The sequence below is a fragment of the Sceloporus undulatus genome, chromosome 8 (genome assembly GCF_019175285.1).
Source record: "Sceloporus undulatus isolate JIND9_A2432 ecotype Alabama chromosome 8, SceUnd_v1.1, whole genome shotgun sequence".
Classification (NCBI taxonomy): Eukaryota; Metazoa; Chordata; class Lepidosauria; order Squamata; family Phrynosomatidae; genus Sceloporus; species Sceloporus undulatus.
The window spans coordinates 29,681,946-29,707,858 of NC_056529.1; the positions used below are offsets into that span (position 1 = coordinate 29,681,946).

Here is a 25,913-nt window from a genome sequence, read left to right on the forward strand (position 1 = left end):
GCGACTCTGGCGCTGCATCTAGATGATGCAGCACCAAAAGGGCATCAGAAAGCTGTGCTGCTATGGCTGTGATACCCTTTAGAAAGCGCAAAAAGGAGCTGCATTTTGCAGCTCCTTTTTCCGCCCTCCGGAGGCAGGAATACACAACTCCTGAAAGATGTCCATCCAACCTCTGTTTAAAGATTTTTAAAGATGGAGAGTCCTCTGTCCTTCAAGGCACTATTCCACTGTTGAGAATTTTTTTACTGTAAAGAGGTTCTCTCTAATGTTATGGTGAATTCTCTTTTCTTGTAGTTTGAACCCATTGGTTTGTGCTTTAGTCTCTGGAGCAGGAAAAAACCTTTACATACAGTAACTTCCCTGCACATTTTTAAAGACAGCTGTTATGTCATCTCTCAATCTTCTTTTATCTAAGTTAAACATATCCAGCTCCCTCAATCCTCAAAAAGACTGCTTTCCAGACTTTTGATTATGTTGGGGCCCAAACAGACAGGCCAAAATAAAGCTGCTTCAGGACAATTTGGAGGTATGCTGTTTAAATGTTGCATGCATCCTAAGAGACCGGAAGCCATGCCAAAGCCACGCTCCAGTCCTAAGAACTGCAGCGTAGCTTTGGTGCGCTTAGGATGCATGCATGCACTTAGGATGTATGCATCAATTAAACAGCATACCTCCAAAGTGACCCGAAGAAGCTTTACTTTGGCCTGTCTGTTTGGGCCCTTGGCTACCCTTCTGTGGACATGTTCCAGCTTGTCAATATCCTTCCTGAACTGTGGTGCCCAGAACTGGGCACATTATTCCAGGTGAGGTCTGACTTAAGCAGAATCGAATGGCACTGCCACTTCCCTTGATCCAGGCACTATGTTCCTGTTGAAGCAGCCTAGAATTACGTTGGCTTTTTTGGCTCTTGCTTCACACTATTGAATCACGTCTACTAAGACCGCTGCCTAGATTGTCTCCCTATGTATTGCTTTCAGCCCAAGTGTTATCCACACACCACACACAAATACAGAGCAAGGGCCCTCCTAACTGATGGCTATCTAGCCTTTACTGGAAGACCTTCACCACCAATTGGCTGGAGGTCAACTTGAACTGCAGTCTAACACATTTGGCCAAAGCTGATGCAAAAATATGCAATGTAGAGGGAGAGGAACATACTGAAGCCATTCTAGTTTGAGTCCTACTAGTTAGTACACCACCAAATTTGGTGATTCTGCAACCAAGTACATGGAGCTATATAACCTAACAGACTAGTGATGGGATGAATATTCAAAATTATTTGACAAATGGCTGAAAAATATGACTCCCAAATGCCAGGAAACCCAATGAGGAGAATCCTGGACTAGTGAGAATCTTCAGTTTGGGACTTAAGTTTGCACAAAATTCACAGAGGGTTTTCTTTCCTTTTTTGCAACACAGTATTTTCTGCACCATAAAAGTATTTTCTGCTCAGAAAATAATATTTTTACACCTAAATATTATTTTCTGCACAGAAAATGCTGTTCCCTGTGCAGAAAATGCTGTTTTCAGTGCAAAATTACCACTTGTGAATTTTATACAGACTAATTCCTGAACTGTGAATAGTCTTCAAAAGGTAGTTTCTCAAGACTTCCTTGCAGCGGCAAGAAAATTACTCACTGCTTCCTTTAAGAACAAAATCAACAAAGAACTAAATTCCTCTCACATCAAAACAAACTTTAAATAGAGAGGAACTTTACAGTACAGATAAAAGACCTTCAGCCCCAATCGATTGCATGGGAAACAGAAAAACTCATTGAAATTTAAAGATAGTCTCAACTAGAGCAAACCCACTGGATCAGATGCAAGATGGAGACAACATCTATATAAAATCCAACAGATTCAATGGGTCTACTCTAGTTCAGAGTAGAACAGATTCAGGTCACAGTGTTTGAGCAGCTAAAACTAGAATTAATGCAGTTTGAGACCACTTTCACTGTCATGGATCAATGGTGGGGAATTCTGGATCTGTGAGCTACTTAGCCTTCTATGTCTAAGAACTCTGGTGGCACAACAAGCTATAAATCCTAGGATGGAACCATGATGGTTAAAGCCAGTGTCAGATTGCTTTAATTCTGCAGTGTGACAGCAGCCTAGAACTCACACCAGAGCATTTCCCAGTAACAGTTTCCATTTTACCAACTCCACTTTACCGTGCAATCTTGATATAATAGTGTGTCGGCTTCGGCATGAGGAACTCTCCAGGAATTTCCACTTCAGCCGTCTGGGCAGAGAAGTTGCTCAGAAAGCGACATTTTTCCTCGATGAGAAAGAACTTGGGAAGCTGTTTGGTTTTCGCCTCAAGGATTTTGATCCATTTCTTCAGCTTTGAAATAAGATTGTGAAGTTTCATGGAGCCTGGCACGCTGAAGTCGAAGTCTAGTGAACAAAGGAATGAATAACAGAAAGTCTTGCTTGTCAGAAACCAGAGATATACAACGGCACTTGTGGTATAGAAACATAAGAAAACTGTTAACAGAATCACAAAATTGGAAGGGTCATCGAATGCAACCCCTTGCTCAATGTAGGAATTCCAACTACAATATCCTTTTTTAAAAGCCATCCAGAGAAAGAGACCCCAGCACCTCTCCAATTGGTTCCACTGCCAAACAGCTCTTACTATCAAGATGCTTCTTCTAATGTTCAATCAAACTCTTGTCATTTTGCCTTCACGTGATTTCCAACTTATGTTGACCCTAAGGCAAACCTTTCATGAGCTTTTCTCAGCAAGTCATTGCCATTCTCTAAGGCTGAGAGAGTGTGATTTGCCCACAGTCACCCAGTGGGGTTTCCATGACCAAGCAGAGATTCGAACCCTAGTCTCCGACACTCAAACCACTATACCCCATTGGATCACAATCAAAATCTACCCTCCTGTAATTTGAAACCATTAAACCCGGTCCTACCCTATAGAACAGCAGAGAACCCTCCTCTCTGTGACAGCCCTTTAGATATATAAAGAATGCAGTTCTTGTTACCTCTCAATCCTCTCTTCATGCCCAACTCCCTCAATTTTTCATCATATGTTTTGTTTTCTCTTAACATCCTTGCTGCCCTTCTTTGAACCCACAACAGTTTGTCTATATCCATAAAAAGGGACACCCAGAACTGAACACGGTACTCCAGATGATGCCTGCTAAGCAAAGAATATACTGGAGCTATTACTTGTGAACAATTACCCAATTATAAGTCCAGAATTACATTTTCCCTCCTTCCTCCTGGGATTTTTATGGATTTTATTTTTTAAAGGGAGGTTGCACAATTGTAAAATCATGGGCAAGAAGGGAAAAAAATGATTATTACATACATTTCAAATTATTACAGCAGTTACACTTTAGCCGAACACAGATACTGCCCAGCAGATCCATGTATAAAATAGATGAGCCACTGGCAAAAACCATTCAAGATGATCTGTTCCAATTTAAAATGAGCCAAAATGCCAGAGATTACACATTAAATAAGCTTGCTTTGCCATTTGTTTTCATATTAGGCGAGAGTTATTTCTTCTCGGGCTATGTCTTCAGTTGATTTTTTAAACTAAAGGCCATAAGGAAGCATTTTGTTCTGTACCAGTGTAACTGTGGGGTAGCTGCCGCACATGGGCCACAGATCTCCTAATACTCCCGGTCAAAGGTGGGTCTGGAATCGGTTTGGATTCTCGGCCAAAGATCCCATAGCCTTCACCCAAAGGTCAATCTGTTTAAAACTGCTTTCTCATACCATTTTCCAGGGCAAATCAAACACTCAGTTGCATTCAGAAATGTCATGCTGAGACTTGCATGCATCAAAATATTCCAGACTAATAATGTGTGGCATAGTGGTCCGAGTGTTGGGCTGTGACTTTGGAGACCAGGGTTTGATTCCCAGCTCCACCATGAAACCCACTTTGGGCAAATCACATGCTCTCAACCTCGAGGAAGGCAATGGCAAACCTCCTCTGAACACATTTTGCCCAGAAAACCCCAAGATATGGCCTTAAGGTCACCATAAGTCAGAAATGACTTGAAGGCACACAAAACACACAAACAATAATTATACATAAATGCTTGCAAATGAAGACAGAGCCAAGTTAGAGAAGGAAACCCTGTCCTGGATCCTTGGTCTTGTTTCTCCATCTTTTCAGTCAGATGCTCGGGAAGGAGGGGACTTGCGCACCAAGGATACGCTGCAGCATTCTATTGCATGGCTCCTTGCAACAGAATGCTGCATCTCAGTATTCAAGTGCAAGTTCTTATACATCTCATATACAACAAGAAGGTATGAATTGGGTACAGGCAATCACTATAACTCTCTGAATACTGCTCTGATATCAGAAGCTAGGTCAGGAACGGTTAGGATTTGACTGAGACCATTAAGGAATAAAAGAGATTTCTGTGTTGGGTTAGAGAAAGAATCCTTACAGAAACTCTGGAGAACAGAGTATACAATACTATGCTTAATGAACCATTATTCTGACTTGGTGCAAGTCATTTTTTCAAGCCCCAAAGTCTACAAAAGTACAGGAAATCTTTAGGGCAAGGGCAGAGAAAATGCAGTTCATGGGTGGCGCATAGCTGCCAGGCTTTTTGTGGCTCCCAACCAAGAGTCCTCATGCTTCTATTCCCTTCCTTAAATCCAAGCTTTTTTCTTCTTGTCTGAAAACACACAACAGCACACCCCCAAGGCTACAGTGGGGCACTGTTGTTGTGTGCCTCCAACTCACTTTTTACTTATGGCAATTTTACGGCAAACCTATCATAGGGTTTTCTTGGCACATTTCTTCAGAGGGGGTTTCCCATTGCCATCTTCTGAGGCTGAGAGGGTGTGACTTGCCCAAAGTCACCCAGTGGGTTTTTTTCCACCAAGTGGAACCAGATCTCCAGAGCTGTAGTCCAACACTCAAACCACTACATCATGCTTGCTCCCAGTGGAGCATTATAGCAATTCTATTGCATTGTAAAAGTCTAGAGGTGTGGGGGCACTACTAGCCATTTTCAAGTGAAAACAAGCCAACCTCAGAACCAGGGCGATCACACATCCTCCTTTTCCAGGACACGACCCACATTTAAACCTTCTGTGCAGGAGAAATTCCAAAATATCCTCCGTTTCCAGCATGACTAAAAAGCATAGATTTATATTTATATTAGTGTTCTTCACTTTTAGTTGGTAAATGGCCTACGGTTTTCTTGAATGCTGTACATTTTGTAGTGCTTTGTCGTCCTTTGCGGTTTATGACATCTGGTTGGAACCCAGGGCAAACTGAGTGAAAATGTGTGAGCTCATTCTTATAGGAAAATGGCAGCCCTGCACCAGTACTTTGCGGTTGTCTGTGTTTTCCTACCGTAGGAAACACTCCCTAGAGAAACCCACTTATGTCTCTGTGTTTTCAATGCCCAAGGAACTACTGGGAAGGGGAACGACAACAGGGGATGTATGGAAAATGGAATGGAGCGGCTGAAATCCTGAACAAGGACCACTCCACCCTGCAAGATTTTGTTGCAGGCTCCACTTGTTTTCACTGTTAAGAACCTATCCCTTTCTCCACTACAGCATCAGTTTTCATATGTCAAAGAGAGGCACATAAAAATATAATTTACAAGCAGTATCCAAAGGAAACAGTTTCAAACAGCATGACAGTCTTCCACATTTTTAAGACCTCGTATTTAATGTTCGAGCACGCTCAACGGGGGGAAGAAATCCCAGCCATTACAATGAAAAACTGTTCCACCCCACTCGATCCAGAATGGCAGTGTCCACTGTTTTTCAAATGCTTTCCCAAATTCAGGGTAAAGCAATTTCTTCATTCCCCATAAATCTGAGAGTAAGTGTTTACCACGACCCATAAGGAAGGTGGAGGATCAGTAGAGACTCTGGTGATAAGAAGAAGGTGATACGTAATCTGGGGAACCAATTCTGACTCGGTCCTCGGAAATGACTGGTGATCAATCAGAGCAGTATTCGAGCATGACAATGCTCAAAATATGTTTTGCTATTGTACTAGATACCAGTATGACAATTCATACTAATTTTGCAATATATTTAAATTTAAATGTATGAAACCTATTTATTTGTTTATTGAAAAGACAACTTTTCCAGAGCACAAAAGACATTACGAATAAGACTAAATATCAGGGCCATCCTTCTGGGGCAGGCTATTTCTGATTTTTAAGTAGCCATCAGAATACCTCTTGCACTGACTATGACACTAGGAGCGTCGTGATTTTATTTATTTCCTTAAAAAGAAGGGATTATAATTCCGAGTCTACCCTCTAGTGAACAATCTGAGTAAATCACCCATTGAAAGGGAAGAGAAACATGAAACATGGCACTGTTTGCTGCCTTGGGCTCCCCGAAGTGCAGGAAAAAATGTCACCGAACGGCAGGAACAATATTCTTGCTAATGATATGCAAATAACTTCAGCAAAAATATTGAGGAGTGTTCGTTTAAGACCAAAAAATAAAACAAAACAAAAAACCCAAACCCACAGATGTAAAGTCATTCATTGCACCACACGAACCACTCCAGTTTGCTGAAAATTCCTATTTTCAGACCGTCTTCTCCTTGCTTTTGGCTTCTCAGTAGCAGATGGAAATGACGGAGAGCACTCGATTAATTAGCTGTCTTTGTTCATGTTACAGGGCTCCCATGCAGAGCCTGCTTAAGGAAATCCAGGCTCTAGAAAGGGGCAAAGAATTACCAGCCGTCTGAATGGCACAGGATGGCTTCCCCATTTTGCAGACAGCTTCATTAGGGCAGGGCGGAAATCTTTTTGATATCAGCCCTGATTAAAAACCCAACTCTTATTTCCTGCATTGGTTTAAGATCATTAGAGTTCCTTTTAGAAAAGTGGTTCTTTAAAATGGACTTAACGGTGAACGTCGTGGGGTGGGTGGGAGGAGGCCGAGAATGGACAGGCGGATTAAGTTTCCCTTTTTGGTCAGAAGAAGAAACACCTATTGAAGAATGAATGAAGTGAGATAAGACGTTTCATAAATGCATAAGTCAATCACCAAAGGAGACCAGATATGTCAGACCAGCTTTTTGGGCTGATGTGAGGGACTGGCAAATACTTCCTTCCAGTATGCCAGGGATGGCACAATATTTCTGCCCACTGGCTACCATTGCTTCTTTCTATGTTGGAAACTCCAGGGACTGGCAACTGATGGCTCGATGAATGGCATCAATCCATGGGCCATCACTTAAGAGCAGCACTGTACTAAACCATCTCTCCATCATCACTGCTAAACATAGTCCATTCTGGCTAGGGATAATAGTGGTTGTAGTCCAAACACAGCTGAATGGGGTACCTCACTGAGGGAAGGTTGATATCAACTAGCAATCCAAAACTTGTAAGTAATATTGAGATTTCCCCTGGTGAAATGTCACAAACTAGTTTTTCTAACCTAGTTATTTCAAATAGGTATACTCTGCTGCTTAGCTTGCACGTTCTTTTTGGTAGTTGCTCTTCTTTGGTAAATTAGGATTGGGGGAACCTATGCACTGATGAATTCAGGGAGGAAAAACACTAGCCAACAGGGAGGACAGACCCAGGACAAAGATGTAGCACCAGTGTGAAAAAGTGAAGGGTTGCAGCTCTTAGCTTGCTGAGTATGCAAGGTGTGAACAAGCTCTGCCAAGGGGCATCTTCAATGGTAAGTGCCTGTACTGACCTCTGGGAGGTTTTGATTATGTTCAAATAGTGCAATCCTAATTCAAGGATACGCTGGCAGTAGTGAGGATAAGGCACAAGCCTCTTCCAATGTCCTTCTCCCAGCTGATCAGAGATCTGCTGAAATAGCCATCAGGTACCAGAGTGGCTGTGATGGCTGAAAAATGCTATCTAGAAGGGCCATACAAAAGTGGGAGCAAATTGGTGTTAACAAGCAGGGACATCACCATCAGGAGAATCTGCAATGGGAGCCGTGTGGTGCACAGAATGCTATTGTACAGCCTAAAACTAGACCAAAAAGAGTTAGTTTTATGTTTAGCATAAACAAGAGGCTGCATTTCACTATTCATCCACAGCCTAGTATTTCAGTGGATAAGGTGACATGAAATCATGATCATCTTGTAAAAACCTGAAAGAGATGCTTCTAGAAGGATGAAGGGAAATAGCTTCCACACAATATGGATTTTTTGTTGTTGTTGTTAACCTTTCTAAACCTTTATCCTATCCCTGCTTTCAACCACATTGTGACCTCTTCCCAAAGTGTTAAGTTTGCATACACAGATACTTGGGGACCTCAGGGCTTCTAGGGCCTATGTAGCTTGCTTGAGTTTGAAAACCACAGTGTGTGGAGAAGTACGTTTTCTCTGCTATAAAATACCTGCTGCATCTATAAAAACCTGCTGTAAAATACCCGCTACATCCATAAACCACTAACAAATCATTTCTGCAATAATGGCTTTGTTTCATCTTGATGACTTTTGTATCTGCTTGGGGGAGATAACCCTGATCAAGCCACAACCCATCTGAAAGGTAGCGGTGCTGAGTTATGCCAGATCCAAACGTCACAGGAACACAGCCATAACAGCAGTGCAAAGGTACGCCAGGGCAAGGTAGTCCTAAGTCACTTCCAACCATCTGGAAGCCATCTGCAAACAGCACAGCTTCTAACCAACCTAGCCTTTGGACATTTCAGCCAATTAGGATTGCCCTGCTAATGAAGAAATTAGGATTAGGATTAATGGGGAAATAGGAAACCTATAAAATAGATTGCTTTCTTTCTGGAAGTAGCCTAACAGGAGAGTTTGAAGCACTTCATCTCACAAAAGTCAATTCTATGAATTAGCCATCTTGAATCCTAGTTTTGGAGGAAAGGTGGGATATAAAGTAAGTGATAGACTGCGTTTCATCAAATAAGGTGTGTAACAACAGTGCAACTGCACAAGCAAACCAGGTTCCCAATTACCAAACACTATCTGCCCTTTGCTGCCACCTATGCCTGTCATTCACCCCATCCCTTTCCTAAACCATCATTCCAGTCCATGCCAGCCTATAGGGCTTAGTCTTCACACATTCAGAAAGGGTGAAACGTAATTCGGACCTGCAAATCTGGACCAAGTGAGCAGGGATGAATCATTTTAGGACCAAACTACATCTTATGCTTAATGCATGACCTGAAGCATCTTTGTTACACTCCAGAAAAGATATCATTTTCCTTTCATTGCACTTGCTGGGGTTGGTATTAGTGTCCGAAAGAATAAAGTTATTCTTTCCCTCACCAGTTGCAGATGCTCCAATGCATGGGTTGGTACAGGACTTAATTCAGCAATTCCCACTGGCACCAATGGGAATTGGGGGGTTTTTTAACCACAGTTTTGTAGCTGTGTGGCAAAAGGAGCATTGGGGTGTGTGGCCTCCTCTCCATGTGCTGTGATTCCAGCAGTAAGTGGAGCAGCAGTAGAAGAAGTACCATTTGTGTACTCCATATATTAAGTATAAAAAGTTCTCTGACCCTCAATTTTCAACCAAGTTTTTAGATGCAGGTGAGTAAAAAATTAGCCAGGCAATGCTCCATGCAATGTTTTTTGTAACACATAAGAAAATTTAAACCAGGGGTGGGAATAGCATAGCCAGTTCCTGAAGCCTCCAAAATCTTTGCCCCTCCATAAACATTTTGAGGAAGAAGAAACAGAGAATCATGCTTTCACATGTGCAGTTTTCTGCTAAAACAAAACATCCTCCGTGCTTTGTTTTTGTTCCACAAAACTGTAAATGGAGTGGTTGAGGTCCATGGGGTGAGAAACAGGCGGAGACCTGGAAGCCTCAGTGGCTGTGCCCCATTGGCAATAAGGAAAGGAAGCTACATTATGTCTGAACCACGTCCAAGGCCCTAGGTTTTTCAAACAGCATCCAAATGAATGTTTCATATTGGCTGGAAACTGTGTGAATATTCAGAAGTCCTTGATCACCATCCATAATGCAAATCATCAACAACCCTGACAATTCAAAGACTTGGAAAATTACACCTGTAAGTCCACAAGTTAAAAAAATAAGATTATTTTAAATACAGGAAATTCCCTCTCCAGAGATTTATAGCAGCAGCCAGTTTCAAAGGGTGGCAAGGGCTCAAATGCCTCTGACTCAGTGGGTAGTGATCCAAAGCACATAAGGACAGAAATACAGTCAAGACTAAGAGACTGTAGAAACTGGAGATTCATTCTCAGCCATGAACTAGTATGGTAATTAACTTGGCATTAATTCAGCGGCATAGATTCTATTACTGTGGAAAATTAATCAAAAACTTATTTCCAGCAAAACGAATCACATCCTGGAACTCCAAAAGGCAAGTGTATTGACCAATTTAATTGCAGCCATCTCCCGTCACCCTTCAACTTTAATTCAAAGTCCAACTTTAACAGATTAAAGCCATCTCATCTTGTGCTCACTAAAAATGGCTGCTTTAATCCTGTTTTAATTGACGGAAATCTCTCCCGCTGTTTAAAGGTTCTGCCTGGTTTTCATAAGAACGGGAACGTCATCGGCTTTGCATATGGTACACACGCACACATACTGCTACATATATAGACAAAACATATTATGGAGAGTTTGTTTCCAAATGGGGATATAATTCAACAAGGCTGGGAGGTATGTGGCCCTCTCTATATTGCTGGATTTTCACAAAACAATTCATATTATCCCTCATTTACTGGCTATGCTGGTTAGGGTGGAGGGGAAATGTAGTTCAAATACATCTGGAGAGTGATGTGCTCCCAAATCCTCTTCTGCCATATATTGTCATGGAATCAAAGCATTTCTCTGTATCCGCTCAGGACCACTTCAACAGGAACAAAATGTTCAGTTATTGCTTTGGCAAATTAATGCTGTAATAGGATTGACCAAACTCTCTTTTTACTCTTTCCTTTGTGTTGCATTGGAGGGGACAAAAAGGTCTTTTAGCTGCTCAGTTAACAAAGTACAGTCCTCCCTCCGTTCTCACAGTCTTTGGATTTGCGTCCCTTGCTTATGTGGACAAACGGAGGGGGAAAGAATGGGGTGCGCACCCATGGCGCACCCCACACACCCAAGCACACCCAAGCCTATATTCAAGCCAATGGGACTTGAATATAAGTGAAACACCATTTTCAGAGGCGGTCCGGAATGGATCCCCTGCAAAAAAGGAGGGGTGACCATAGATGTGTTCCTGGGCAATACACCTTTAACAGAAAATTTTGATCCAAAGGCAAAAATAACATATATTTCAATGGTAACTAGCACTGCTGTGCTTCCGTTTGGTTTATATTTGAAGACACAGAGGCCTGTTACAGACTGCCAAAATAAAGCTGCTTCGGGTCTCTTTGGAGGTATCCTGTTTAAATGATGCATGCATCCTAAGAATCCGGAAGCTGCACCAAAGCTGCACTCCAGTGCTTAGGAATAAATAGCATACCTCCAAAGAGACCCGAAGCAGCTTTATTTTGGCAGTTTGTAACAGGCCAGAGTTGCTTAAAGTTTCCAAAGTATCAGTGAATCCAGGGGGGGAAATCCATGTGTTTCTGGGGGTCGGTGACGCAAAGGAGCAGGGAATGCCACTTTGTACTAACTGTAGCCAGATCCTTCAGAAATTTCAGACAACCAAGAAACAAGCAGAATATGTCAACCACTACGTATTTTCTTCCTTAACAACTGCCACGCACTAAATCCGATCATATGGTTCAAGGCTTCCATTACCTACTGTCATGCAACTGTTGTGCTCCAGAGATTATTGTATGCAAGGCTTCACATGCTCTCTAACATGTAGGGCACATGTGTGACTTTGAGAAGAATCCTGGAAACATCACTTCTCTGACATTCCCGTGAATTCTCTCTCCACAGGACCCCCCAACTCCAAATTATTTCAGAAACTCCCCTCAGTTTCTAAAAAAAACCCACAAAAACCCAATTTATCATGCAGAGTGTAACTGCTCTAGAACAAATACCAGTTGCACGGTTCTTGGATTCTTGCTATAGGCAATTCATTGCATGAAAATGACTCTGTTGGAATTTAAGTGCTCAAGATATCATGGAGTATTAAAGGCCAAACTCTTCTTACAAACATGCCTATTTAAACCAGGAGTTCAATTCTCTTGTGGATAGACATGGGCGGCAATACTAAGTGATAGCCACAGTCAGTTACTGAGTGGGGTCAGTTAACAGTAGGGGAGCCAACTCCTTTCTCTCTTATTCCGCTTCCTTCCTGCTTCCTCCTCACTGATGCTGAGAAAGGGAGATTTCACTCTTCCAAGGACCTTAACTATTTGCTGTGGGACACAGGAGATCAAACCAAAATTTGCCCAAGTGTGATCACTAGAACCCCTCATTCACATGCTGCCACCTTTTCCGTAGTAGAACCTCATCACCGGATACAGCAACCTGGTGCCTATAGCTTCACTAGCAACCAGTGAATTTAGGCACAATTCAAAGTGCTGGGTATGACCTATAAAGCCCGATATGGCTCAGGTTCAGGTTATCTGGAAGATCTACCTTCATATATGAATGTGCCAGTTTCTCCAATGTGGAATTCTCTTCCACAAGAGGCTCAGCTGGCCCTCTCTCTAACCTCCTTTTGCTGGGAGATGAAGATTTTCTATTCAAACAGAAATTTAGTGTTCAATATTAAGACTGATTTTGCAAGTATGCAACTTCAAATTTCCCAATCACTTGAACAAAACTCCCTTCACTGACCCAACTCACTTAAAACTGGCTGTCAGAAAGCTTGTATCTGTTCGGAAGAGGAGAGATCAAGAAATTACTCAACTTGCTGCCCATTTCACTGGGCAGTGGAATACAGCTCATCTCTTTGGGGACTCAGATTCATTTTACAATCCAAAGTCTATTTATAAAATATTTACAGTCTTCCCTATATCATAGGTTCTCAGGGCAGCATACAAATAACATCAATTAAAAAAACGGAAATCATCTTAAAATTTAAGACAGTAAACAAATCATTTAATTAAACTACAAGTCCATTCCATCAAATTCACTAGAGCTCAATGTAAGTGGACACAGAATTTCACCATTATGGTAAATAGGAAGAGGGCATATCTAGACTCAGATTTTAGACTCAGCTTCCATTATGTCTTCCTTTTTAAAAGGTGTCCTGCTAAAAGGCCAATTGTAGCTACTGATTTAAGTTATTCAGCTCAACAGTGGGAAAGCCCAGGTCATTTCATGAATATCATATGCTCCAAAGATTAATTGCTTTTCTCAAATAATTTATTTGTAAGTTTTATGGTCCATAATACAACATATATAATATATAAAAAAGCTTAAATTATGTTCCTTGTGCTGATGCTGCTAGTTTGGGGTGGAAAACATCCAAATAATTGTTGAGTGTTCACAATTCTCACAATTCAAGGGTATTCTTCTTGTGGATTTTAAAAATAAACCAGAACTACCTGGAGATTATTTTCTTATCCACAAATGGATTTTTATAATTCTTTCCCTAAGCACTTAATGCATTAAGTCTTTTGTCAAATTAAATCCCCCACGCAAAAATTATTCCTAAAATAATTTCATGACATTTCAGAGATAGAGTAAATTAGCTGCCAGCCCAAACTTTCATTCACTCGTTATGCTGTTGGCTATTCCCTCCTCCCCTAGAATACAGTATTTTTTAATGTCATCCCAAAGAAGAGACAACAAGGAGTAGAGCTGGTTTAGATGCCATGAAAAACCATTGTTATCTGACAATGAGCCCATCCACACTACACAATCATAGTGCTTTAATCCCACTTTAACTGCCATCCTAGAATTTTACATGCCCTGCCTTAAACTGCAAATGCCAGGAGTCTATCAGCTGGAACCGCTGCAGCTAAAAGTGGAGTGATAGCATTATAATTGCATAGTGTGAATGGGCCCTATGATGATAAGCAGCTGTGAACTTATTTGCTCTCTCCTTCCTCCTGTTTAGTGCTGACTATGGATACTTCCACCTTTAAACCCACCACTAGGTTTGTTTCATGGCCAAGTACAGCTACTCCTAAATGTGTTCACTGATTTCCTGTGATGTCTGAACTAAATGTAGTTTAAGCCAGGTGTAGAAGGCATATATTCATGCGCAGGAGATCGTTCTTGTCCCTCAAATGATCTTCTCAATTTTAGAGAGAACTACATTCTTGCAAAGCTCCAAGAAGTTTGTTTGGTCCCTTAAAAGAATGTGCAGCCCAACCTGTGCTCCAGTTTTAAGGAAACTGGAAGTGGATTCTTGTCCGGGTTTTGGGGAGTGGTATGATCCACCACAGGTCTTGCTGGACAGATTTGTCCATGGATCTTGTCCACTCTGAGAGGCAGCGTGGCATAGTGATTTGAGTGTTGGAGTGTAACTCTGAAGACCAGGGTTCAGTTCCCCCTTCAGCTGTGAAACACACTGGGAGACCTTGGGCAAGTCATCTGCTCTCAGAGAGGAAGGCAATGGCACACCTCCTCTGAACAAATCTTACACATACCCCCCCCCCCCACAAAAAAAACCCCATGATAGGTTAGCCTTAAGGTCATCATACATTGGAAATGACTTGAAGTCACACAACAACAACACAAACGTGTCCATTCTTGTTTAGGATACAGTTAGTGAGAACAAACCAAGATCCAAGATCACAGTTTGATTTTGGCTTGTTATATTTAAGTTTGGTTTTTTAAAAACAGGCTAGGAAACCTGCAGCCTTCCAGGTTCTGGAATTACAACTCCCATCAACCCTCACAATTGGCCAAAATGCTGGGAATTGAAATCTAACACCATCTGGAAGGCACTTCTTTCCCAAACATATTTTGGGCAAGCCAGTTTCTTCCAGTGTGAATATCATAAGATACTGGTTACTATAAATAGGAAACAGGTGCTTTCAGTATCATTTCCATGGTTATCAAAGAACAGAAAAGTGGCCAGGGAAGCTTGGTTTACTGTGGCTCATCCTCATAGGAGAGAATCATGGTTTGCTATAACATGTAAATCCCACTAAAGCCTCGTCCAGCAGTTTAAAATAAAAGCCATATCTTTCCTTAAAAGAGCAACAGGCCTGTTACAGACTGCCAAAATAAAGCTGCTTGGGGTCTCTTTGGAGGTATGCTGTTTAAATGATGCATGGGTCCTAAGAGTCCGGAGGTCGCGCCAAAGCCACACTCCATTCCTAAGCACTGGAGTGCAGCTTTGATGCAGCTTCCGGATTCTTTACTTTGGCAGTCTGTAACAGGCCACAGCATTCTTTTTTCTCATATGAATTAGAGCTAGAAAAATGTTTCAAATATGCATTGTCCTTTCTGCAAATTAGTCTGTTCCCTTGAGGCCAAAGGAGGACGTGCCCAGTCTCTGCATTGTGAAGAATAGGGTGAAAAATGAACATCAAATTCTGTTTTAAATCTGACTCACCTGTTGTGAACTGCCCTTTCAGTTTCTGAAACACAGGATCTTGAGCCGTAGCCTGAGCTCTTCTGGCTAGTGACTCTGAAGCAGCACTGGAAAACATGGTGGAGACATTGGAGACATTTTCTAGGCCGACGCCAAAGGTGCTGACCAGTTTCTTGACAAAATTCAATGTGTGTGGTGTGATTTTGGCATCTGAAACTGCACCACTCTTCTCAAAGGCAACAGAATAGCACTTGGCCAGCCCCTGCTGTAGCTGTCGAAGGACCTTATGGGATAAAAAACACACACATAAGACAAATGTCACTTTTGGAAATGAAAGATTAAAATAAGCATGCACATTGTATTATAATAAACTGGATCTGAGATGCAACTATACCAAAACAACTCATAGAACTTTGGAAGTGTAAAGTTACACAGCCAGACATTGGACTTCTTCATTTTCTAGCCAAATTGGCCACAGACTCCCTCCATAAACAAGCAAGCTTGCCACACTGCTCTCAGCATGCCAAGAAACAGGAAAGGACTAATTTTAGTCAATACACTTATGTCTGACATGTATATTGTACCATTTGGTGACAGAACCATTAATCAGGATTTTGTAAACCATGGTAACAGTCTTGCTGTCTGAACGATCAGGAATGGAGAACATGTCTCTCACCAGATATTGTTGGAGCGCAGCTCTGGTGACCATTACTCAACATCGCCAATAGATTACAGTTTAATAACATGGGAAGGGTGACACCCTCCAATTTCTGCAATATAAAAATGTTTAGCTGGAAAGGAAGACTGGAAAATTGGTCCCAAGGGTGCATGGAAGAGAAAAAGACTAAGAATAAGGAGAAAAAAGGTTGTAGGCAAGAAGTCAGCCTCCCATGCTCTGGGACAATATTCTTATAACAAGGGCTCTCCATAAAAGTATCCCATGCTCCACTGAATTTATGTGTGAAGGATACACCAATATGAAACAAATACATTGCATAACAAGAAATCATCAATATCTGTCAGGGGATTGGAAAGCAGGCCATTGATAGTGTACATGGATTTTTAATTTTGAAAGAATTCCCATTAAAAAAAGGAAAGATACCTCCTCGTGCCAATTTTCTCTGAACCAGACCATCTGATCGACAATCCCCTCAAGAGAGGAGAGAAGCGTTGGATGCAGTTCCCGCTGCATGTGCATAATTCGGCTGCAACGCCACATTGGCGCAGTCGCTCGGATGGGCCCAGGATCCGAAGCAGAGTGAGACTGGTTTCCAACAGAACTTGGCTGCTGCTGTCCAGAATCTTACCAGGGTGGCAAAGGCAGAGAGAGAGAGTATCAAGAGGAGGAAAAGAAAATTAATAGGACAAAGCATTCCATGGCTTGGAAAATAAGCTGCAATTTCATTCTAAGTTAGAAACGAAATTGCCATCCCGTTACACATTACAGGCACATTGTTAACAGAATCATTTATGGGAATTTGTTTAATATTTTTTTGCTACAAATAAGCACTTCTTGTTTCCACTTCAATAAAACTGACAAAGAAAATATTTCATAGAGGACCCAAGCTGGAAAACATAACTAGTTTTATGGGCCCTCAACTTCCTCTCTAACAGTCTGATGTTTACCATAAAACCGGTGTACCATGAACGGCTAAATGCCTTTCCAAAATGAACATTCAAAGTAGCCTTTCCATTCATAAAATCCCATGACATGACTAGGCTTAAAAATCTACATTAACCACAAGGAAGCCGTCATTTCCCTGAAGGACAGCCCATAGAGAACACAGTAATAGCGTAATTGGTTCAAGCAGAAGGACAATGCTATCCAGTGTGCAAAGAAGAGTGGGGCACAGGAGCTTGTCCTCCATCCTCTACAACAAAACTAAGCTGTATTTTATGTTTAATCTCTTAAATCCCAGCACATATAAGTGATTTGGTTTTAATTCTGCAATGCAAGTGTGATCACAGATTCAAACCCCCTATATGAACATTTACATAGCACCTTTATGCCTAATCTATACCAGTACCCATTTGGTATGTTCTCCTACAATATGGGACTACAACAGTTTTACAGTATTGCAATCCTTTTCCATTTTGGTGTATGTTTTAATGTTAATGGGAGCAGGGGAAGTAAAAATATTGCATACCTCAGGTTATTGGGGGTCCAAATGATCCAACATGGTGAAATTTGCATTTGAATATAATAGCTATTTTAATGTCAACAGGGAAATTACAACAAAGCTACGTTAATCATTTGGAGTTTATTATCATCAATGTCCTCCTCGATGTGTTTTGAGGTAAAGGGAAACATATTTGAGGTGCAACTGTCATAGGTTAGGGGACCACCCTGCCATTTTCCTTGTCACCCCTGTGAAAAAATTGAGGGTTTATTTTCGCCTCTTAATGGAAGTGAAGACAATTTCACCATGTTTTTGGATGTCGATAGACCTTTGAGGCCCAGTAGAGGTTCATAAGTCAACTTCCAGGCCAATTCCTACTGGAAAAAAGTCCTTCCCAAGTCTAAAATGGGGGGTGGTTGCCAAAATTGACATCTGAAACTCTCGAGAGGTGCACTTGGGGGAAATTTGGGGGTTCCTGCGGACCTTACAAGAAATATGGTACATGCTTTCTCCACCCCTTCACTTCTGGAATTAACAAAGGAGTAACACTGAAGTCCTCAATTATCATCCCAGTATGGCTGTCCACTGCAATACAGTACAACAATCCGTAATGCAATCTCACTCTTAAGTATTAAACAGGCATCAGCATCAAAACAACAACACTATGCCTCATCTGAGGTCTAGTTGATTCTGTTAATAGATCATTAAAGAGTTTTTTAGCAACACTTGTAAAACTTGCAGGACTGAAGAAAGAATCTGCCTGCGGGCCACGTTGGCCAACTCTTAAGAGACCAACTCAGTTCTTCACCTGTTCACCCACTAGCTAGCACTTAGAGGTCAAACCAACTCAGCTCTTCCTGGTCTGGGAATGGGGTGCCCCAAGTACGATACTGCAGAGGTTTCTTGCTTACCACTTTTGTAGCGTTCCCGTTGTTCTATCTTCAGTGTCAAATAAAGGGTTCGAATAGGAAAGTAGACTGCTTGGGGATAGACTCGGCCAACCTGTTTGATGGTTCGAAAAAACATGCACAAAGCCCAGTGAGAACTACTGCAAGCCAACAAACCTGCCAAATGACGTATTCCTAAACCTGCTGCTGCTGTTGTTGTTGTTGTTAGGTGTCTTCAAGATGACTCTGATTTATGATAATCTCATCCCAGAGATTTCTTGGCAAGATTTATTCAGAAGAGGTTTGCTGAGGTTGAGGGAGTGTGACTTGCCCAAGATCACCCAGTGGGCTTTCATGGTTGACTGGGGATCCAAACTCTGGCCTCTCAGAGTCCTAGTCCAACACTCAAGTTGCTATACCATGCTGGCTCCTTCCTGAATACATTCAGGCCATTTCCCAGACATTATTTGGAACGTCGAATGCATATCCTAGACGTAGGCGTTCTGAGATTAATGTAAGTGCACACCCAATCAAATCCAACACACATAAGGTCAGATTGTGCTCCGATGCCATCGAGGCATTTATGCTAAACATCTAGATTGCTTTTAAAATGACTGCAGTCACTACACACTGCCATGAGATCTGCTGATATTGGGCAGGTTAGAATCTTTTTTAAAGAAATGAATAAAACATGCATGGATATCATCTCTTTGAAGGCAGACAAAACATCAAATCCAACACACATTGGCCCAGATTGCAGGCTGTTTCCCAGATTTTATTTGGAATGCTGAATGCAAATTTTAGCTTTAGAGATTTCTACGAGTGCATCCCCTATATATAATGTTCTACCACCGACCCATCACATAGAGAAGGAAGAGATAAGCACAGAGCAGGCAAGGAGGGAATGAATGCCCTCAATTCTTTCCTACCTCCATATCATGGAGAGGTTGGATCCAGATAAGGGCATAATCTGATCTGGCATAGAATAACTCTGAACGGCTGCATTTCCCCTGTATTGTTGTAAGGGGAAGCCGACAAGGATTCTATCATATTACTTTGTAAGCTAAGCATCTGCATAATGAGAGCGCACGCAGAACAGTGAAAGATCTTACTGATGCAGATAAAAGGAGGGAGAGACACAAAAAAGACACCAGTTAGTCTTTAAATAAGACCGCAATTCCCAATGAACCTAGTGCTTCATGTTAGCTGGGCCCATTAGAGCGTAACCTTACTCCACAAAATTGCAACACTAAGGGTGAAAAATAGCCACTTAATGGAAAGGGATACCATTTTTACCAGGCAGAGGTTTCTTGACTCCTCCAGAAACAAAAATGCTGAACACACATTAAGGAGCCATTTTCCCCCCTTTAAATCTATCATTTTTGGTGCTCATTAAATGAGAAAAGCAATATATCTGATTCTGTGAACTAGACAGGTGATGAGCTATGGGAATAAGTTTTCCTTATCATCCTTATTTTTCCCCACCAAAAAGACATGCACCATGCCTGCACTTCAAAGAGCTAAAATATCACTTAAAAGCTTTGCAACAAATTATTCATAACAGGCCACTTGAAATCTGGAGAAAGTGTACAGTAACTACATTTACAGCCATCTCATCATAAGAAGGCTTTTGATTTTTCCCCTTCTTTCACACACTGAAACAGAGATATTAGCTAAGTTGTTTTTTGTAAACCAGGGTTTAGGCCTCAAAATAGATTAATCTGCAGCTGGCCATGGTTAAACGGTCCCACTTGTTCCAATACATCACCCTTGACTAATATTCTCTACTGACATTTACTGCTTTATCATGACCATACATGTCAGCTGTATCATAGGTTGCACGAAGCACAGTTGGGAACACAGTGCACACAGTGATCTCCCAAGCGTACTACAGGTAAACCAGTATATATAGAGTTGCCTGTCTGATTTTGTTTTCCATTTTATCAGTGTTTTGCTTTAGAAAAGTTTACTGCCATTCCCACAACCCATCTGCCGTTGGAAGTAGAACCATGACCACAGTGAGGGTCTGCTCATTCAAGCATCATGCCCAAATCACAGCAACACAGACCACAGATCACAGAGCCAATTCACATGCTTCTGATTTTGATCCTTCAACTACAGCTCACCAATTCAGATGCCAGGACAAAAAAGCCTTTAGTTTCTTTAACCATAATTTAGCACAGCAGTCTTTTAAAGGGCCACCTAGACCTGTTACAGACTGCCAAAATAAAGCTGCTTCGGGTCTCTTTGGAGGAATGCTATTTAAATGATGCATGGGTCCTAAGAGTCCAGAGGTTGTGCCAAAGCCACACTCCATTCCTAAGCACTGGAGTGCAGCTTTGTGAAGCTTCCGGATTCTTAGGATGCATGCATCATTTAAACAGCATACCTCCAAAGAGACCCGAAGCAGCTTTATTTTGGCAGTCTGTAACAGGCCCTAGTATGCTCCAGCTGTGCTTCACAGTAATTCCCATCATCCCCAACCAGTATCTCCAATGTATCTAAGAGTACCAGTTTGGAAAAGGCTGATTTAGCATGACGTGTAAATCAGAGCAAAGTGACATTACTTGCCTAGACTACAACTTCCAAGATTGCTCATCCCACATGGCCAGTGCCCATGCTGGCTGAAGGATTCTGGGAGTTCAAAAATGTTTCTTTTCCAATCTGGTCTTAATTGAGCAATGGGATTACAGCATAAGGAGAAGGCCTCTTTGGCATGAGAGTGAACCAATAGTGCCTTCAAACTGTCAAATATTTAATCTCCTCCCTTTTGGAAAATTACTTGGACTTTTTCAGTCCCTGCTCCTCAGACTCAGTCGTGTATATTTTCAGTGAAGGCAACAAATGAGTAGCAGACCAGGATTATATTAAATTAGATGTACAGTTCAGGAAAAACACCATTGTGACAGTCGTAGATGAACAGGAGTTGATTCAACTCAACCTTTTATCAAGGTAGGCAAGCTGCGGCCCTGTAGTTATTGTTGGACTACAACATGCATCAGATCTAGCCCATATAGTCAACAGTAAAGGATGATGGGAACTGTGATCCAATGGCATCTGAAGGGACAAACATTGCCTTTCCCTACTTTATACCTGCAGCTTGCATTGTTTTGTGTGGCTCTTGACAAAGATTTCTGCAAAAGTTACTTCATGTGTGATAGAACTAAAAACTTCATGGCCCTTGCAGTCTCTTCAAACTCTATGATTCTATCTTTCAAGGTAAAAAAATAAACTATGATTTCTTTGTTAAAAATATATCTCCCTTCCAGAAGAATGGCATTCTTTGCCCATTTGTCATCACTAAATCCACTCAACATCACATAGGAGAATGTGTGTTGCAATCTCTGGAGTACATTGCTTCCCATTTATGTTCCAAACAAAGGTTATACCACTAGAAACACACAAGAAACAACAACCCAGATGTTACCCCTGCATCACAAAGCCACCATACCTGACTAATAAGGTTCAAGAGAAGTTTGCCCTCTGACCCAACCAAACAGGTTAACAGCTGTGGAATCCAAGCCAGCCACTGGATCGGCGGGACACCAATACAGTATTTGTCAACGGCATCTGCCAGTGTATTCTTGTCATCATCAAAGCTTAGCAGCCAAAGAACCTAGAAAAAAGGCAAGCAGAAACAATTTTGTCAGTATAGCATTCACAGATGTCATAGAGGAAGCAGTTGCCACGTTTCAAGACGATCTTCATGGGGCACAGCTATTGGAAGGGAGCAAAATGAGGGCACTGCCTTCTCTCAATAAGCATTCTGCCCTCCAAATGAAATTTTCCTTTAGAACCCATATAACTAGCATTGTAGTGACTTTAAAAATACAGTTTAGGCAAGCATCGAAGGAAAAACAGGCAGGCAAAGTGAGCAAAGGAATGTGAACATAGCAAATAGAGAAGACTTCTAGGTGTGAACAGTTTTGACTCTCTCGCACTCTGCAACACTAGAAATTTGGGGATTCAAGGGAAATTTCATTTGCTGGGGCAGAATCCTTACTGGGACAGCAATTTCTTTATTAAGAGTTATACCCCTGCTCTCAAAGGCAGAAGAAATGTTGTCAAAGGAGAAGAGGCAGTTGCTTTCCTTTTCCAAATTTCCACATTAAGCATTCATCTAAGAGATTTGTCCACATTCTTTAACCATACTGAGCTGGGCAACTTCTTCAGTCCGGGAGCCAAATTCTGCTGGAACCTACCAAGGACACTGTTACCAAAATCATGATCGCTTAAAAATGAACCTTTGTTTCTGTCTTTGAACATTCAATCAAACTTGCAATAGTTTGCACACTTTCCTTCCAAAGCCAGCAGCACTGCCAGCAGCACTCTTTTCTCCAGAAACAAAGCATAAAGGCTGGACTGCACTTGAAGGTTTCCAGGAACACCGTTAGCCTCTGAATTTAGCCAAGCGAGCTACATAAGTCTTGTTTTAATGTTAAGAGACAGAGATGAAAAGAGTTAGCTTTTGGTGCTACCACAGCATTTCAGAGGAAGACTTCAGCAGCTGTGTAAATAGCAATAGCAATAGTAGTAAATGGACAGGGTATACACACCCCTAGACTGTATTTTGCAAAGTGATCTGGGACCAATGCAGTTGACTAAGGCCTAAAATGTACCCTCTGATGTATTTTCCCCCTCCAGGTCAAAACAACTATCCTAGGAGCCAGAGAATACAGTTCTCCATTTAAAGACTATCCTTCCTCCTGCACCCACAGAATGCTTTTGGGTCCAAATTTGTCTCTTTTTTTTTCATTGCCTTAAAAACTGGTCATTGCCAGTTTTTAAGAAAAATAATGGCAGTCCAATTGTAGGCACAAAAAATGGAGCAGCTACGACCCAAAGCTTCTCCATAGTTGCTCTCCTCATTTTACAGGCAACAGAAATCTACACATAGTTCAAAGAATGACAGAAATGAACTCCAAAGGCCATCACCTAAAGTGATTAGATGTCATCTTATCCTATGGGCATCAACAGAACCTCTCCTGATCTCTCTTGCAGGCATGGGGAACATGTAACACTTGTGATGTCATTGGACTGCAAAACTGCCTCAGTCCTAGCCAGTACATCTCATGGTGAAGGACGATGGAGTTGTAGCTCGACATCTGCAGGGCCATGTTTCACATCCATGCTTAATATCTTGTTCCAATCAAAATGTATGTAAATCTGGTCTATGAAGAGTTGTAAGTTGTGGTTGTTTTTCAAGTTGTTTCCAAACTATGGCAACCCTAACGTGAATCCATAACAAAGTTTTCATGGGAAAATTTACTCAGAGGGGAGTGTGCCTTTGCCTTCCTCCGAGGCTGAGAGAACATGACTTGTCCAAAGTCACCCAGTGGGTTTCCATGGCCAATTGGGGACTTGGACCCTGCTCCCCCAGAAATTTAGTCTAACACTCAAATCACTACACTCGGTTGGCTCTCCTGAATCATAAATATATGTCCATTATGTCTAATGTTTCTAGGGATCATCATTTCAACCAATGAGTAGCTTCTAAGATACGTTACAGGTGGCAGGTGTAAAAGTATTTTTACAGCTTTACCAAATATTAATGTTTTGTAAACACTAAGCTGCACAATTAGATATAATTTACAACAGCTGGAGACTTCAAATCAGCTCCCTAGCCAAACATGCTGAATTATGTCTTCCCAAAGATCTGCACAAAGACATATGGATGCATTTAACATGGTGAAAACTTGGCTTTCCTCTTTCCTCATTTTACATACCAACGGGTTCATGTTTCACAACATTTCAGATTTTAAATGAACGTAACGCTGAAAGACATAGGAGCCCCATTGGAAATTGGTTAGTGGCTTGCCAAAAGAACTCTGATCTTGAACTGCAGGAGCAAAAGTTAGCCATTTGTCAAGGATTAGGGAGGAAAGTCCATTTTTTAATCCTCTGGATTAAGCAGGAAATTCAACCAGAGTTCAGGTGTTCACCTCTGTAATCTATTATTAACTTTTCATTTCAAGATAGAACAGGAAATCTTGCTGGATCTGCTTTAGTAATCTTTGTCATACAAAAGTATTTAGAATATACCAAGAAATCCAACTGCTCGATCATAACTAGCAGAAAGAGAAAATGAAGTCCCTTCTTTCAGCATGAGTAGCCCAATTGGTTCTGGGATATGCCATGTTCCAGTACAATGTCCAGAATGCAGCTATTAAGCAAGATCACTCCCAATCTCTCAATAGGTGCACATTTTACTTCAGAGGTGGACCAACTGTGAGTCTCCAGCAGTTAGACCGCAACTTCCAACAAACCTAGCCAACACAGCTAGAGGATAATGGGAGCTGCCATTCAAAAATATCTAGAGAGCTGCAAGATGCACCACTGAGCTCCACAATTAGAGCTATGTCTCCACTATCAGTTGTTAAGTCTGAATGTAACCTAAACAAGTCTGTTTGCAAGATTTACATGACATCTTATAGTTCTGGAAGTACAAGAAGGATCCAAATAGATTTCAAGCAGCTTCTACTGAAGAGCTTTTATACCAGAGTCATCAACATTCCTGGTTGAAAGCTTTCAGCTGAAGACATAAAGGAATGGAAATTTGTGATCTGAATAAACAGCTGGCTCCAGTTTTGCATCTGCCTGAGTATACAGATCCATCGCTCTTTACAGAAAGAACGCAGTCATTAGGGAGGGCAAAAAAGTGATTTTCAAAGGGTTTAAATCAATGGGAAGTGAACTGCTACCCTCTATATTTTTTGGACTGTGACTCCCTCCAGCCTGACAGCATGAGAAATAGCTGGTAATTATGGGAGCTGTAGTCCAAAACATTCAAGTTCATGGATCCTATTTCATTCTGCTTTTATTGCCAATGGTTAGTTGACTGGTAATCTCCATCTCCCAACCTAAGTCAACTTTGGCTAATGACAAACTGAAGAGCAAGCATTCAAGAACCATTTCTTTGTCATGACAGACAGAATTAAAAGGGGTTGCAAAAACTGACAACGTCTGTGGTGCACCTGTCTTTGAGGGTGACTGATCTCAGAATGAAGAATGATGTTCTATTTTCCTTGAACTTTAGCAAACTCTGCTAGAAAGCAAGAGGCCCTGACAACCTGCCTGGAATTTAATGCTTATGCTTAGCAAGATTCGCTGAAGCCTCAAGCTTATGTTTAAAAATGTATGAAATGCACAGTGTGTCTGTGTTCTTGTCACAACAACCCACATCCAATGGTATAATCTGTATGTCAGGCATAAGTGCAACAGCTTTTCACATAAAGCTATACATACATATATACACACACCCTACCATGTGTGCATGCACTCATAATACTCACCTTTGCTAAATACTTCCTAGACTTGCTTTCATTTTGATGGCGGCAGGCATGCAGGTAACAAGTGATAGCTGACACCCCTAGATGTAGCTGACGCTCCTTCACAAAGATATTCTCCAGGTAATCTCCCCACATGGCCCAGGCCTTCACTAGAACATCATGCATCTGTACAGCTGCTGAGAAGGCTTTGTTCGCTTCTTCAGATCTGAAGGAAGGATGCAAAGGGACAGAAATTTTGCCACCCTTTAATGAGTAACACAAAGCAAAGAGAATGCAATGGAACAGCAATGGAACAA

General features: G+C 41.5%; 1 protein-coding gene across 3 annotated transcripts in view; it reads right to left on the reverse strand.

The window, feature by feature from the left end:
- The window catches only part of LOC121914234 (transformation/transcription domain associated protein), a 145,411-nt gene that overhangs the window by 14,701 nt on the left and 104,797 nt on the right, over positions 1–25,913 (reverse strand). For all 3 annotated transcript variants that reach the window (XM_042437484.1, XM_042437483.1, XM_042437485.1), the window contains 6 exons: positions 25,621–25,822; positions 21,780–21,944; positions 18,353–18,443; positions 16,424–16,623; positions 15,343–15,604; positions 2,172–2,397 (listed from right to left, as the gene is read on the reverse strand). In XM_042437484.1, the coding sequence (XP_042293418.1) occupies positions 2,172–2,397; positions 15,343–15,604; positions 16,424–16,623; positions 18,353–18,443; positions 21,780–21,944; positions 25,621–25,822 (1,146 nt within the window). The remainder of the gene's footprint in view (positions 1–2,171; positions 2,398–15,342; positions 15,605–16,423; positions 16,624–18,352; positions 18,444–21,779; positions 21,945–25,620; positions 25,823–25,913) is intronic.